The sequence below is a fragment of the Notolepis coatsorum genome, assembly GCF_963971535.1.
Source record: "Notolepis coatsorum genome assembly, chromosome: 5".
Taxonomy (NCBI): Eukaryota; Metazoa; Chordata; class Actinopteri; order Aulopiformes; family Paralepididae; genus Notolepis; species Notolepis coatsorum.
The window spans coordinates 155,228,114-155,245,790 of NC_140169.1; the positions used below are offsets into that span (position 1 = coordinate 155,228,114).

The 17,677-nt window shown below is 42.9% G+C and overlaps 1 protein-coding gene across 1 annotated transcript in view; it reads left to right on the forward strand.

The window, feature by feature from the left end:
- The window catches only part of hnrnpa3 (heterogeneous nuclear ribonucleoprotein A3), a 45,555-nt gene that overhangs the window by 15,497 nt on the left and 12,381 nt on the right, over positions 1–17,677 (forward strand). Inside the window, exons 3-6 of the mRNA XM_084315229.1 lie at positions 10,609–10,755; positions 12,249–12,459; positions 12,691–12,780; positions 13,848–13,979. Coding sequence (XP_084171355.1) covers positions 10,609–10,755; positions 12,249–12,459; positions 12,691–12,780; positions 13,848–13,979 — 580 coding nt within the window. The remainder of the gene's footprint in view (positions 1–10,608; positions 10,756–12,248; positions 12,460–12,690; positions 12,781–13,847; positions 13,980–17,677) is intronic.

Sequence of the window (17,677 nt, forward strand, 5' to 3'; positions counted from 1 at the left end):
TACCCCCTCCACCCACTTCAATGATGGAGCTCTCATATTTGCGAACGCATAAACTATATCTTAAATTATGGCTAGGTGTCTAATGTGGCCGTCGCTTATCAATGACTTGTTTGCAGTCAACATTGTCGAAACGGATTGTTTTTTAATCGCTTCATTTCCGTTTTATACCATTTTGAAAAATGCTTGTTTCTTGAAACTTCCAGAAGATTCTGTGATAATCGCCATTTACTGGAATACACAAAACACGTCATTTTTCGGCCTATTTATGAATAGTTGTTTTTTAATATCCATAGTATATGTGTACTTATGCACGCTATAGAAGCGGGCTGAAAAATCGATTCTCTTATTTCCTGATCTCACACACATATGTGACCGCGACCAGTGATTGTGCCCACATGTCTACATTTTCATTTTCCCGATTGTGAAAGTACAGAATGTAAGCTTTCAAATGATGTGTCATACTTTGAAATCTGAGAATATTATTATTGTGATGTGCTAATTTTAAATCTTTCATCAGTCTTTTTTCCCCAGAGACTTGGGGCCCTTTCTCACTTACGTTTGGGGATCGAATCACTGCTCCCGGGAACGGGGGGGGGAGTGTTCTCACTCACCCCTTTTGGGATGCGAAACGGCGCTGATTCGTTTTACCCCCCGCTGAACGGGATCAGTTGGATTAGGTGGTCTCGGAATCGGGCCGTGCGGGTGCGGGGGGCGTGACACACACAACGTCGTTACTGTCATGCTTGCTTGAATTTTGGGCAGATAACACCACACAACAACAACTCGAGAATACCCTCAAAAACGATATTTATGGGCAATTTGAGAGTTCAGACCTCAACCAAAAACAAGTGGATGAAACATGAAGCCACGTTACAAACGCACAGCACTTCCCTGGCTCTCATTAGGCCTGGCAATTTTTGTTTGCCATGCTATTTTCTATACATTAGTTTCTTGTTTGAATGCATTTATTTCTATTAGACCAGTGGTGCCCAACCAGTCGGCCGTGGTTGACCAGTAGATCAATGACATGTAATATAATTGCCACGAACGATGGGATAATGTTAGCTGCTGGACAGGCTAAGCTAACTAGCGTTAGCTGTTAGCTTAGCGTTAACGTTAACCCTGCAAAACGCTCAAAAAGCGGACTCTACAACAGAGTTCCATTCGTGAGAAAAGAGGCAGAACACACAGTGAATGTATCCGTTTTGTTTATTGCACGTTCTTTGCTGAAAAGAAAAAGTGCTACAGGCTATACTAGACTAGGCTAAGCTAACTAGCGTTAACCGTTAGCTTAGCGTTAGCCCTGGGAAACGCTCAAAAGCGAACTCTACAACACCATCCATTCGTGATAAAATGGGGTGGGTTATATTGACAAGGCTTGACAACAGAGGTTCAAATATAACTTCATATTTATTGCTTATTTATTCATTTTATATCAGCATCCAGTCCCCAGCGCCATGTTAACACTTCCTGTGTTTACATTTTCAAACGTGACATCGCCTACGGCAAGCGTAAACGCTCAAAAGGCAAACCGTAAACAGAATCCGGAACGAAACAAGACTGCAGTGTGTACGCAAACTAGAGGGGGGAGGGGGGGGGGGGAGTTCGCATCAGATCTCGGAACGGGCCAGAACGGAACGGAATAGAAACGAATAGGGTGAGTGAGAAAGGGCCCTTAAGCAGAGAAAACGGCTCTCAAAGATTTGACACCTAACGCCAGGTTTCTGCTGGGCGTAAACAATACCTCCCAGCCACACCTCTCACCTGAATAGTATTAACATAATTAAGTGCTGTGACAGCCATGCTGTCATGACGGATCGGATACAAAATCAAACTTATTGTATTGTAGTACTATTTGTTTACACTGCTTGTACCCCCCCCCCCCTTGCAGTATATTATTGAACTAAAAAGCTGGACTGTCTTTGCTCATCATCACATTGTACCAGCCACCAAAATACTCATCAATATTTCTGTAGGAGTTCTTAGTAGGGGTGTAAAAAAGTACCCAGAAATTAGTGACGATGGACATTTCTCTTTACATAAATTAACACTTGTGTCTGTGATCAATTCATAGAACTATCCTACCTGGGGTGTAAAAAGTACCCAGAAATTATACTTGAGTGAAAGTATGGGTACCGTCTCAAAATCTGACTCAAGTAAAGCCAATGGTCAATATCAAGTAAAGAAGGCAACTCATAGTGGCACTCTGTATCAGCAAGTACTCAAAATATTAGTAATGCACCCTCTAATATCTAGAGACAGACAGGCAAACAGAAGGGGAAACAGTGTGTAAGTTGGTGGTACCAAAGATGACATTAGATTAGATTCAAATGTATTGGTATTGTGCAGTGTGTCAGAGTGAAGGGTAACAGTAAAGTACATTGACAATATACAGTGTAACAAGTGAGTAAATGGGGATATTATTATGTACCGTGATACAAGTATATAGTAATAAACTGCTCATCGTTTAGTCCTTTAATATTTCCCATTACAGTATGTAATCGAAATATTATCATTGCATGACAAATCAGCAGACAATATCAAATCAATTCAAGAGGTTTATTCGTCACAGGGCATACAGTGAAATGCGGGTGGTCATGCCCGCATCGATTGTGCAATAATACTAATAATAAAATACATAAACAGGTAATAAGAAGGCATAAGATGTGCATGATAAAAATAGACATGCTAATACAATACAGTTTCAACTGTCATGCTATACTACTATAATCTAAACTATACAAGAACCACATTGGTTCTTTCCTTTAAAGTGACCTTTCCATTTAGTTTAAAGTTTTGTTTATTCATCGCATACATACCAGGGCATACAGTGAAATGCGGTTGGCCATGCCCGCTACGATTGTGCAATAAAACAATAGTAATAGTAATAATAAAAATAGAGACCGTCTGACAGCTCTGTTTGAATGCTGCACTATGGACAGGGGGTACATGGGAATAGATGGTGGTAGAGACCTTCTGACGGCTCTGTTTGAATGCTGCACTATGGATGAGGGTACAGGGGAATAGATGGTGGTATTAGGGATGGCTAGTGTGATGTCACAAATTACTTCCATGTCCACTAGCATATTTAGTCTAATGCGGCCAATGTAAATGGCAATGCCTACAGCCCAGGAACCGGTCACCCTTTTTACTGTGACATCCTACTTTGCTGACATCTCAAAGTCTGTGAAAAAGGGCCTCAACTCGTATAACAAAAAAAAACGTCTGTAGTGTAGTAGTGAAAGTAGACTGTACACACCTGGAGTTTCTCCACCTGCAGCTTATCTGGCCTCCCCGCGGCTTGCCTTAATTGGTGATTGTTGGTGTAGCATTGAGAACACAGATCTGTCCTGGGTTTTGTGATCATTATCTGCGGAAGGAGTGCTTTCCACAACCGAAGAAAGGATCTCTGACCAACACGAAATCCTGTGTTTTTGTTAGATTGGTAGAATAGAATATAATCTGTATAGTGCAGCAATGCAAGTTCACAGTTATTGTTGTAATGGAGAAGTGGGAGTCGTGTGTGGGTGAGAGAAAGAGAGAGAGCAAGGGGTGGTTTTACACAAGTTTGTTTGTGTGTGTGTGCAAGTGTGTCATAACATACCTTCTATACTGCTGTAACGGCGCCACAGGGAAGCTTTGGTCATATTGGTTGGCAGTAACTTTGCAGTGAAATCCTTGTGACCAGCATGACGACCAGGCAACACAATCGCATGTAGGACAGCATAGTTGATCAGAAATTTCACAACCCGTTTTACGTCAAAAAGAGACAAAACGCTTGTGATTTCTCGGTTGTTTCTTCCTCTCACGTGGTGTCAGGCCATCCGTCTTGTAGTGTTTGAAAAGGCTTTTGAGAAGCCCATCGCTGATCCTAAACAAAATACAGTCACTCAGTTCATTCCTAAACTGATATAAGATAAGATAACATATTCCTTTATTGATCCCCTTGGGGAAATGTTAACAATAGGGAAGAGAATGAATGAATGAAATACACACATTGTTAAGGGGATGCAGACCAGAGAAAGACATCTCTTGTTTACATTCAGGTGTAGTTTTTAAGAATTCCTATGCTAGCGATGTGCATTACAAAATGGCCGCACAAAAACCACTACACAGAATATCCAAAATGGACGCCCTCGCAGGGTAGAATAGGATTCGACGACTATCTCTACACTTTAAACCTATTGCTAAACATACATATACGTCCAATACAATACATCTACGTCCAATACAATATACAATCATAAATACACTTAGCCATAAATGAAACAACGTTGGACGACAGACGACAACGTCGTGGAATCTGTATGTTGTCCGTGAAGCCAGGCGTACACCGTTGACTTTCTTTGTACTTTGAGTCATCTCTGAAACATTTTGGCATGTTCCAATAATGGACAACAGACACATGTCCCTTTCTCTTGGTGTCAACGACGCGGTGTCCAATCTGTTTTGGTAGATTAGCTCAACCGACATTTTTTTTTATCAAGACAGGGTCGATCGTTCAGAATTTTCCTTTCGGCGTGTCTGGCACTTACAGTCGAAAGCGTGTATCTTTCTGAGTTCCTCTTCACTGTTAAACCAGACATCTTTTCAACTGATCGCATGGTCGATTCAGCTGAAAAGCCCAATGCTACAGTTTCAACGCAAATGTCTCTGTCTCCGTCATCGTCTGTCTCACCATCGTCTGAGGATTCGATTGCATCTGGGACAAGTTCGCCTGCTCCTTCTGTTTCCTCGTCGTCGGATGATAGAGCTGGCCGCTCACATGTACCGTCATCGTTGTCACCGAAGTAGTCCGTTATGTGGTCACTCATTAACGCCGAGGAGTCTATAATCATTCCATCTCTTCCTCTATTAAGAGCAGCTGATAATCTTTGTGCAGCCATGTTAACGGTGAATGTTATGTCTGAGCAGCAAGAAAGTGAAGCAACAGGTTCTGTGAATATAAACAGTGTGGGCGTACCTCCCAAACAGCAGCCTTTCACATGCAAAAATGGGACAGCCCCCACAGGGCTCCGTTGCAGAGGAACAGACTCTGGTGCTTGTTACACTAGTGTTTTTGTGGTCGTTTTTTGAATACGTTTGATGTCCCTTTTACACAGAAATGCGTTTTTTGGCGGATATGTTGTGGCCCTAGCTGAAACGCTAAATTGTGTTTGCATTTGGAGTAGCGCCAAAAACTCGCCGACAACAGTCGTGTAGTCTGCATCGAGCCGTTGTTGCGAAAACGCCCATGCGCAGTAGATACCATCTGCGTGCCCTTCCGGTGACAGAGCTGTCCCAAATAGCTGCAGCTACCATGTGTTGTCAAGTTATTGTTATAAGGACCCCAGTCCAAGCTACAACAGTCTGCATTTGTTTGTATTGAGCCGTATTGTATTGTACCCAATATGTTAAATAAAGTTTACATCCATTCATTCTGCTAGCATTACCGATTGGTTGGCTAACATGAGCTAGCGTTAGCTATCAGACCCTGTTAGCTCAAAGCTCCTCTTTCAACTTAACAAGCATTAAACAAAATCGCCCAGTCATCTATTCACCTTTGTTTAATACACACAGCGTTGTCTCTAATGTTATCTAACTACTGATAGCTCCCGATATCATCAGTTTGGTGCTGGCTAACTAGAGTGAGCAAATGTTAGCTTCTAGCCACAATGCTATATTGTTATAATGGCATATTCCTGCGGTTAGGTGGCCGAGCGGAGATTGCGTTCGTCACCAACCCCGGAGCTCTGAGCTGGATTCGCCTGTTCGAATCCAGCTCACAGCTCCGGGGTTGTCACCAGCTTGGCTGGCCGTCTGCACTAATACAATTGGCTGTATTAGAGGGTGGGAGAAGCTGGCGGGGTGGGTCCGGGTCGTTGTAAACAGCGACTCCTACAGTTCGGTCGGGGCGCCTGCTAAGCGCGGATAGGACTCGAGGGGGATAGTGTGGTCCTCCCACACGCTACGCCCTCTCGATGAGAATCCGCGCTGCCAGGTGAAAAGAAGCGGACGTGTGTCGGAGGAAGCACGTGGTAGCCTCCACTCTCCCAGATGATCTGACTGTGGGGGGTAAGTGCGCAGCGACCAGGAAGGGACTGGGAATTGGCATACGACTAACATTGGGATGGGAGAAAATCTGAGAAATGGAGGGGGAAAAAGATAAAAAAAAAAAAATAATGGCATATTCCATTGACGTTAGCATGCAGCTAACTAGCTACCGATCTTTTTTTAGACTAAACTATCCGCTCTTGGTGGTCACTTGTGTTGTTAGTTTTGTTTCATCAACAAATGACAGGCAGAACACACAGTGAATGTATCCGTTTTGTTTATTGCATTTTATTAGACTTTGCTGAAAAAGAATTGCTGCATTGGGTAAAATAGGCAAAGATGGTGGCGCGCCCATAGGCGCCCGCCTTGTTGACATGTTCTTTGCAGGAAGTGTATTGGCACATTCAAGTTCTGATTGGTTGAAATTGCCTTCATGTTCGCCACCTACTGCTTTGGCAGTGTACTACATCACTGTGCTCAGGTGACAAAAAAACGAAAGTGTGACTCGAGGCTGCTACGTTGTGGCGAAACTCATCTGACAATGAAACGAAAATGAAACGAAAGGTGTAACCGGCGCCTGTCTCAAGGAGCCATTTTTAAACACAGATTTATTACAATTAGTTATTATATATGTTCGCTGTTATACTAAATATGTTCTTCAACCCTCAAACTGTAAGTATATATATATATATATATTGGAGCTGGGCCGTTAACGGCGTTAACGTGCTGCGTTAACGCTATACTAGTATCGCGCGATAATATAATTAACGCATTAATCTAAAAAAAAAAAAAAACTTTATTTACCCAGGGTAGGTTCGCTGAGCACAGATGTTCTTTTCCATTCACACCTGGGAGCTGCCCAGTACAACCACAGTTGACACCATTGGCCACTGAGCAACTCCACTGGAGCAGTTGATTCAAGCCATGTCACATAGTTCAAGTTTGAAATGATTCTTTCTGTTTTGCTCCTGAGAGTGTGCTAGATACTGTACTGTACAGGTAATATTATGTATTTGTGTTAACTTCTGAATAAAACAACTTATTAAACACAAGTACATCTTATTGAACATTATTTTGATATTTCATTACCAATTATCATAGCAAAACAGCTGTTTCAAACAGTCTGTAATGCATTTTGGAAACGGGAGATGGGCTCATGGTGTAATGGGCCACCTGGCCTGAGAAACATAAGGAGGAAAGAAAAAGTAAGGACTTACTTCTGGTCATTATTTGGGTAGAACACACATATTTTGAATGCCTTCGCGGCAGTTTTTTTTTTTTTTTTTTTTTGAGCCATTTTAATCTAGATTAAATCAAGGATTGCAGATAGATTAATCTAGATTAAAAAAATTAATCTATGCCCACCTCTATATATAAACAGAAATGAACTAAAAAAAAAATCCTTTTTTTAAGGAACTCAGGACGCCGACTTGTAGGCACGCTCGCTGGACACGGTCACATATGGCACACGCTGATATATAGGTGAAAATAGCTCTGATTATCCCAATACTGGTAAAATGGATTCCTTACCTCAGATCAGATGTTCTCCAAAAAGATTATTCCAATTCCTGATCGCCATTCCAAATATCGATCGCGTTTATTGATCCAACGCTGGCTACTGGAAATATATATTCCATGCTGTTCTGACTGTCCACAATGAGTCCGATCGGCTCTGGTTACTTGCCTGAGAAGTAAAATGTGGATTCCGGATTTTTCTTTTCTTATCCATTTTCATTGAGTCCATTCCAATGCGTGCATTACCATCCAGGAGACGATAGGGGGCGGTATTTTCCCTATTCGAGTTCAGACAGATCCCCACTGGTAACGTGAGGCTAGATTGATGAAATATGAATGGAAATCGCAAAATAAAAAAAATGGCGATTAAAAAGAGATATCTCGTCGGCTGGCACTCAAAGTGTAAGTCCTAGCCCTATTTTCTGAAAATCCGCCTAAAGATACATACCTAAGTAAATGGAAGATTGCTCCACTTCTACAAGGTCCATTTGCATGTTCTTGATATCTATGGATCTCAGGGAATGTATTCCCAGTGTCAGAAATATTGTGTCTGTTACTAGGCTTGAGGAAATTGTGATGAAACAAAAGGAGAATATAAGTTATGATTTTTCTTTGCATCTTTGACGGTGAATAACACCATGCTAAAAAGGACATGACAAACTGCCACTGAGCTCGTTCAGCACCTTGAGATCACGTGTACAAAAAATCTAAGCAATTCAAGTATTCCAGAGCACTTAACACTTTCGATGCCGGCCAAGTTTTTCCTTTTTACCCCCTTGAATGCCGCCACCCACTTCAATGTTAGCGTTAAAAACACAGAATCTATGTTTTAAATTATGGCTATGTGTCTAATCTGCCCGTCGCTTATCAATGACTTGTTTGCAGTCAACATTGTCGAAACGGATTGTTTTTTAATCTGTTCATATTGTTTTTATAGAATTTCGAAAAGCTATCATTCTCTCTAAAATTTTAGGAAAATAGAAAGATTCCCCCATAAACGGCATTTATTGGAATATTCTCAAATACACTAGACACGTTGTAATTTGTCAGCCTATTTATGAATCGTTTTCAAATAAACGCTAGATTATCGATAGTATGTGTACTTATGCACGCTATAGAAGCGGGCTGAAAAATCTATTCTCATTTCCTCAACATTACACACATACGGGACACGCTGTTATCTCTGTGAATACAGCTCTGATTATCCTAAAACTGGTAACATAGACTCCTTAGATCAGATGTTCTCCAAAAAGATTATTCCAATTCCTGATCGCCATTCCAAATATCGATCGCGTTTATTGATTGATTATTGGCTGCTGTAAATATATATTCCACGCTGCTTTCCAACTCGCGATCACTTCCCTCATCATCAGATCCCTCGCCAGCATAATGGAGCCAGTTGGAAGTTACACAGGGATAGACGATAGGGGGCGGTATTTTCCCATCTGAGCTCCTAGAGGGTCTGCTGTACCAACGGGAGACTTGGTTGATGAAATATGAATTCAGATCGCTAATATAAAAAAAACAACAATTCGCGTCGTCGGCACTCAACGGGGGGCATGATAAGACGACAATACACGTCGCTGGCACTCAAAGTGTTAACACTTTGGATGCCACGCCCGAGATTTCTCGGGTTTACCCCTGCGTGTTGAATGCCCATCACGAGAATACTCAGGTTTTTTTTATTCTTTTTTTTATTAGCGATCTGAAATCATATTGCATCAAGCGAGCTTACCGTTGGAGATCCAGTCACCCCAGGCGCTCAGATGTGAAAAAAGCGCCCCCCATCGTCTCCCAGATGGTAAATCACCCTTTTGGATTGGACTCAATGAAAGTGAATGGGAGAAAGGATTTCTGACTCCACATTTTACTTCTCACTGATGTAACCGGGGTCTACCAGAGTTCATTCTGGAGCCTTGGTGCCGCGGCGAATATGTGTTTTACTGTATACACGATGGATCAATCAAATGAGCGATTTTTTCGAATGCCGATCGGAAATTGGAATAAACCATTTGGATACCATCTGACCTCAGGTAAGGAATCTATGTTATCAGTCTTAGGATAATCAGACTAGTTTTCACAGATATATAAGCGTTTCCCCTATATGTGATATAGCTGTTTTGACTGTAAAAGCCATCAGGAAATAAGAGCAGCGATTATCCGCGCGCGGCACGAGCGTGCGTGCGCACACATATACTATCGATCATCTAGCGTTTATTTGAAAACGATTCATAAATAGGCCGACAAATGACAACGTTCTAGAATATTCCAGTAAAAGGCGATTATCATAGAATGTGTTGTTTTTTCCGCGAAAACGAGTGATTTTCAAAATGCTATAAAACGGAAATGAAGCGATAAAAAAACAATCTGCCATGACAATGTTGACTGGAAAATGAGTCTTTGATAAGCGACGGGCAGATTAGACACATAGCCATAATTTAAAACATAGATTAGGCGATATTAAGTTAACATTGGAGTGGGTTTGGGCATTCAAGGGGGTAAAAAGGAAAACACGGACTGGCTCTCGAAGTGTTAAAGGTTGTTTTTTTGTTAAAATAACAGCTCTCTACATTCCGACAGCCATCACTGATGTAAAGTGTCTGGTCAGTAACATGGGTCTCCCTCCGCTCTGCAGTAAACAGAAAATGCATTTCTTGCTATCCCGTTGCCACTTTATCCAATTGGGAGAGAGATTCCTAGATATTTTCACAAATTTCAAGAAATCTTGCAAAGCCACATTTTCTTACTGCGCTGGCAGATTATTTGACTTGCATGTGCTTAAAACTAGTTTTTAGTTCTATACATTTGTCAAGACAATTTTTGCAGTGTGGAATTCTCTCTCCTGATTGGATAAAGTGGGAACAGGATACCAGCACATATATTTTGTGTTTACTGCAGAGTGGAGGAACTGGGAGACTCATGTTACTGACCAAACACTCTATATCAGGGATGACTGTCGAAATGTAGAGCTATTTAACACTTATTTTAACGATCTTTTAATGTCCAAAAATCCGAACTATATCCCTTTTAATCTTAACATGTTTTTATTCATCCCTGCAGGTGATGCGCGACCCCAACAACAAGCGGTCGCGGGGGTTTGGTTTCGTCACGTACGCCGCCACGGAGGAGGTGGACGAATGCATGGGCGCACGGCCTCACAAGGTGGACGGACGCGTCGTTGAACCCAAGAGGGCCGTGTCCAGAGAGGTAAGAGGAACCCGGAGAGGCACAGGGTGGCTTTAGAATGGACCTGTCTCAAACCCTGCCCTCTTTTCTTGATCCTCCAATCACAGCTGTCGCTTACCTCGGACTTCCTCGTACAAACCGAGGTAAGCGACAGCTGTGATTGGAGGATCAAGAAAAGGGGCAGGGTTTGGGAGTTTATTTGCTAGTTTCTGACTTGATATCAAACTTTTAGATGATTGCTAAATACGTGTTTTGTGGGGGGAAATATAAATGCTATTCCCATGTTCCACTTCACCAAAACAGAATGAATTACATTTTGTCTAAATAGTAACAATGATGATGATGTGTTCATACCTTTTTTTAAAGGCCCAATTTGTACTTTTTTTGACCGTGCACATTTCTGGTATATTCATTTGCATGATTGAAGCGATTGAGTTGTTGATGGCATTATGTATAATTCCCCACCAGTTATAACTGGAAATGGGTCTGTTAGCTAGCTTAGCTGATGACCGCTAGGTTCGAGACCATATTGGCAGATACTGATATTTACTCCTTTCACTACCATACTACAGAAGGTTAACCCTTTCACTACCACACTACAGAAGATTAACCTTTCACTACCACACTACAGAAGGTTAACCTTTCACTACCATACTACAGAAGGTTAACCCTTTCACTACCACACTACAGAAGATTAACCTTTCACTACCACACTGTGTACAGCAGGTTAACCCTTTCACTACCCCACTACAGACGGTTAACCCTTTCACTACCACACTACAGACTAGGGGTGGGAATCGCCAGAGACCTCACGATACGATACTATCGCGATACTTGTGATACGATACTATTGCGATACAAAATATATCGCGATGCGCTGAAAATATATATTTTTTGCTAAAATTTTATTTATTACCTTTTTTCAACTGCAAAGTAAAACTTGTCAACATGTTTTATCTAATAAAATAAAGGTCTGTTCATCTCACTTCAATCATTTTTATTGCAGAACATGGTATTTTCTCAAGCAGACAGATGTAAACACTGTAATCTGTGTTGCATGTACCTGACAAACTGAACTGTTTGTATTACAGTCATATTCCATGTGTGTGTGGACTACTGTAGTATTACAGGTATTGAAATGAACAATGCAACTTCCTTATACAAAAGAATATATAATTTTTATGAATAATTAAATATCGATACTTGGCGTCCCTGTATCGATACAGTATCACCACGCACAGTATCGCAATACTACTACGTATTGATTTTTTTCCCCCACCCCTACTACAGACGGTTAACCCTTTCACTGCCACACTACAGACTGTTAACCCTTTCACTACCACACTACAGCAGGTTAACCCTTTCACTACCACACTACAGACGGTTAACCCTTTCACTACCACACTACAGAAGGTTAACCCTTTCACTACCACACTACAGACGGTTAACCCTTTTCCTCAGGAAACACTGGTCTTCTGTGTTGTGCTCACCACTGGTCTTCCCGTTTGTTCCAGGACTCCTCCAGACCCGGCGCCCATCTGACGGTGAAGAAGATCTTCGTGGGGGGCATCAAGGAGGACACGGAGGAGTACCACATACGGGAGTACTTCGAGGCCTATGGCAAGATGGACTGCATCGACATCATGGAGGAGCGCTCCACCGGCAAGAAGAGGGGCTTCTGCTTCGTCACCTTCGACGACCACGACACCGTGGACAAGATCGTCGGTATGCAGATGTTTATGGGTCAAACCCGGCGGGTGGTTCATGGCTCACACCGTGACAAATAAAACTCTTGACTTGACTTCGTTCGGACCGGGGGGGTGGTTTATGGTTTGAACCGGGGGGGTGGTTCATGGTTAGGACCGGGGTGGGGGTGGGTTCACCACCGAACGGGAGATGTTATGAAAGCTAAATGTTTGTTTTTGTGTTTTATTTTTGTCTCGTTTTACTTTTCAGCCCAGAAATATCATACGATCAACTCTCACAACTGTGAGGTCAGAAAAGCTCTGTCCAAACAAGAGATGATGGCCGTGTCCAGTCAGAGGAGTAAGTATTCTGACGCTCACGCTCCTTATTAACAGAAGTTAATGGATGGTCCGACAGGCTCATTGCTAAAGAACAACTATGGGGGGGGGGGGGGGGGGTCGGTAGTGGGTTTGGTTAAACGATGGTATGATTTGGGCCTCACTGTGAAATTATTTGAGAACCACTGAACAAGTGTCGGCAGGGTATTAAAAAGTTACATTTCATTTGCGTCTTTTTATCTTTTGCCCGGGGCAGGAGATGAAATAATATTAAATATATGAATTTTTGTATTCGAGTCGCTGTTTTTGTTTTTTGCTAGTAAGATCATGAAATTGGTATTAAATCTACCTCTAAGTGGTATTAAAATGGTCGTTCAAAGTCTTAAATTGAACTAGTTGAAACCCGCAGATGCCCTGAATTAACAAAGTAGTTAAGTACATAAGCCTGGTTTTAGTTTTGACTCTGTGCACTATTCTCTCCCTCTCTCCCCCTCTCCACTATTCTCTCCCCCTCCACTATTCTCCCCCCTCTCCACTATTCTCCCCCTTTCTACTATCCTCTCCCCCTCTCCACTATTCTCTCCCCCTCTCCACTATTCTCTCCCCCTCCGCTATTCTCTCCCCCTCCACTATTCTCTCTCCCTCCCCACTATTCTCTCTCCCTCCCCACTATTCTCTCCCCCTCTCCGCTATTCTCTCCCCCTCTCCACTATTCTCTCTCCCTCCCCACTATTCTCCACTATTATCTCCCCCTCTCCGCTATTCTCTCCCCCTCCACTATTCTCTCTCCCTCTCCACTATTCTCTCTCCCTCTCCACTATTCTCTCTCCCTCTCCACTATTCTCTCCCTCTCCGCTATTCTCTCCCCCTCCGCTATTCTCTCCCCCTCTCCGCTATTCTCTCCCCCTCTCCACTATTCTCTCCCCCTCTGCTATTCTCCACTATTCTCTCTCCCCCTCCACTATTCTCTCCCCCTCTCTGCTATTCTCTCCCCCTCTCTGCTATTCTCTCCCCCTCTCTACTATTTTCTCCGCTATTCTCTCCTCTATTCTCTCCCCCCCACCCCCCACTATTCTCTCTCCACAATAGTGTCTTTCGGTCAAGACAGAGACGGAGGATCTGGTAACTTCATGGGTCGAGGAGGAGGAGGAGGAGGAGGTGGAAACTATGGCGGCGGTGGTGGAAACTATGGCGGCGGCGGCAACTTTAACCGCGGTGGTGGTGAGTACCGGTTACCGTGGAGGCGAGACTCGTCTCGGTCATGAGAGCAGCAGGATGAATCCACTAGGGAGGGGCGCAAGTAATCGAGTACTCGCTGTTTTGGCTGAACTCTAGTGTTTTTTTAGGGTGTTTTTTTGGTTAGTTTGTGCCACCGAAACGCAAATCTCGTCTCTGAAAATCCCCCCGACACGCGAGTTGTTGCATGACGATGACACTGGTCAGCTGTGGAGCATGAGCGTACCGGAAAACCCTGTTGCTTTGAAAGCTAACTTAGCATTTGACTGACGATATACATTAAGCAGCAGGTATATTGCTGTGCATCATTAATGCAGAGTGAGACATGATACAATCAGTAATGTGTGTGAGACTCCTCGTAATATCTCATTATCACCGCCATGCTCTTTTTTAAGATGCGTTCTAAAAATGTATTTCCATAAACAATTACTCAAGCACTACTCAGGAGGTTGATGAGAGTACTTGATCTGTGAAGACATTACCCCGCGCCCTCGATCTGTGAAGACATTACCCCGCGCCCTCGATCTGTGAAGACATTACCCCACGCTAGGGCTGGGCGATATGACAAAACGTTATCGCGATAAAATTATAAAATTATTTTCATATAAGGGCGGCTACGTGGCGTAGTGGGCAAGGCGCTCACCACGAATGCGGAGACGCTGGGCTCGCCTGTTCGAGCCCAGCGCTCCACATTGCTTTCAGTTTAGCTGGTCGTTCATACTAATACACATTGGCCGTATTAGGGGGTGGGAAACTGATGGGTGGGGATCGGGCGTTGTGGACAGCGACTCCTACAGGTCGGTTGGTGCGCCTGCGCAGTAGAATCAGGAAGTGTCGGGGGCAGCGTGAGCCTCCCGCGCGTTACTCCTCGCCACTGAGAGATCGAGCTGCGCAGGTGAAAAGATGCGACTGCTGTTACCTCAAGTACCGGAGGGGACTTGTGCTATGTATGACTTAGTCCACATTGCAGCCGGCTTGTGGGAGGCAAGAAACAGCGTTCGTGACAGGGGAGGGTTGAATTGGATGATACGAAATTGGGATGGGAGAAAATATAGAAAATGGGAGAAAAAGTGGATCAAAAAAAATAATTATTTTCATATAATTCGATATCGATAATTATCGTCGATATAATGTCCGTCAAGTTTAATTAACTTCTTATGCTGCTGCGAACATAGATATCTATGGCTGCGAATGTCTCAAGTCGAGTTGATGTCGTCATCAGTCCGCGCACGTTAGTAGTTAGCCGACAAGCGGAGTATCTCATGACAATAAATATGACACTAAAATACTCTCTTCCGCCACAATATATTGAAACAAACTGTATACCCCACACTACTATAAACGTGGCCTCAGAATTCAAAACACACACATACTCGGCACGTAAATATATAAAACATCGCCGTGCAAGCTAATTAGCCTAGCAAGACTGTAGTATCTAAGCGGTGTATTCCATGACAATGTGCTAAATATTACACTAAAATACTCTCTTCCGCCACAATATATTGAAACGACGTCCACTGTATACCCCCACTACTATAAACGTGGCCTCAGAATTCACGTCACACACATACTCGGCACGTAAATATATAAAACATCGCCGTGCAAGCTAATTAGCCTAGCAAGCCTTGTTGTTGAGTGAGTGAGTCCTACCTCCTTCCGGGTATACTTCGCTCTCGGCCATCTCCTTCACTGATTGGTTGTTAGCTGTTGTGCGTAAACACGTCATCACGTAACGTTGGTTGTTGTTAGTGAGTGTGCTGAGCCGAGGCTGAACGGAGCCAAGCTTGGAAAATCGATATCGAAACTTTGCGACCACGTTTCATGTTTATTTCGAGGAAATAATTTATCGCGATAGTTATCTTTATCGCCCAGCCCTACCCCACGCCCTCGATCTGTGAAGACATTACCCGCGCCCATGCCTAGAAACCACATCGATTCACACACACTCTGAAATCCCGACCCTCAAATAGAATTCACATACTGGGATGTTTCTTTCCCTACAATATCTTCTAGCTCGGGTTTTCTAGCTCACGTCTGTAACCGTCTGTAGTGTGATAGTAAAGGGTTAACCTTTCGTATTGTCGCAGTGAAAGGGTTAACCATTTGGTAGTGTGGCAGTGAAAGGGTTAAGCTGAAGACTCTAGTAGTGATGTCATCAGGAGACGAATCCTGTAGCTGCTCCGTAGACAATCATTATTAGATTAGCGCAGAAACTGGTTTTTCAGGCTTCCCTCTTGGTTAACGCAGGTCTGATTTGAGACAATGGAATGATTGTCTCCGTCTTGATGATCCATGGCAGTTGCTTCCCCTCTGCAGTGAGCCTCGTCAACAAGGCTCGGGACCCCCGCCCCCCCCCCCCCCCCCCCCCCCCCACTGTGTTACAGTAACACCCCTACTGGACTAAATACTTGCATTAAACAACCAAACATACCTGTTCATTAGGGATGGGTATCGTTAGGATTTTATCGATACTACTACTCTTATCGATACTGCTTAACGGTTCGGTACTTTATCGATACTCTTATCGGTTCTTTTTGGTTCTTTTTTTGCAAGAAAAAAAGACAATTAATTAAGAACAGAATCAACATTGCTTTATTATTTATAAATACAACTTTATAAATAAGTATTATAAATAAATATAATTTATTCAGCAACAGCAGCAGCAATGTTCTTTTATATAACTTTATAAATAAATATAATAAATGAATATAATTTCTTCAGCAACAGCAGCAACAATGTTTTAAATGTGTCTGACTCTGAATTATAGACTTTTTATAATAAACAACAAATGCAAAAGGCTAACAGAACTGTGACACTCGTTCACCCTATCCTCTGTCATCCTTCCTCTAGCTGCTAGGGTGAAAGGACTTTGGGTGGTGGAGGGAGGTAGAGGGAAGGATGTGTGGTGGCCCTGGGCTCACTGGGCTGGGACATAGTGGTGGCTGACGCCTCAGCTTGACGATCTATAAAAAGTTTAGATTGTAGTATTTGTAGCTAAACAATTATTTTGTTTATTAGCCTATTTGTAATAATTCGTTATTAGCCTAGGAAACTCCGTATCTTGGCTTACCGGCGGCAGTGGACGTGGATGCAGAGGGAACACTGCGCGCAAGGCAGTCGAATACGCGCATTTCTGCACACTAATATCATGTTTTGCCAACAGATGTTTTGATAAATTGCTCGTATTGCCACCCTTACTGGCAAATGTTTTGTTGCACTTGTGGCAACGTGCGTTGTATATCCATACTTTCTTTAGAACGCTTCGCTCTATCCGCCATCACGAGTCACGGTGCATGCAGACTCAGAGCTGTCTGTGGCTGTGTCTTCAGCACGGAGAACTTTCATTAAGGAGTACCCGTATGTAGCACTACTAGCGAGCGACTCGCGAGGAGTGTGTGTAATAATGACTCGCTGTGGCTCGCTTCTCGTGCAGAGACAGAGAGAGGATAGATCGTTTGCTACTTTTAAATAATAATAATAATAATAATAATAATAATAATAATAATAATAATAATAATAATAATAATAATAATTTCTCTAGAGTATCGATAGCAGTACCGAGGACGTCGGAGCTTATAAATACTCCGGTATTTTCTAATATAGTACCGGTTCCCGTTTAAAACCGGGGTCCGGGGGGCATCCCTACTGTTCATACTTCGCTGATTCATACTGTTTGCACATAA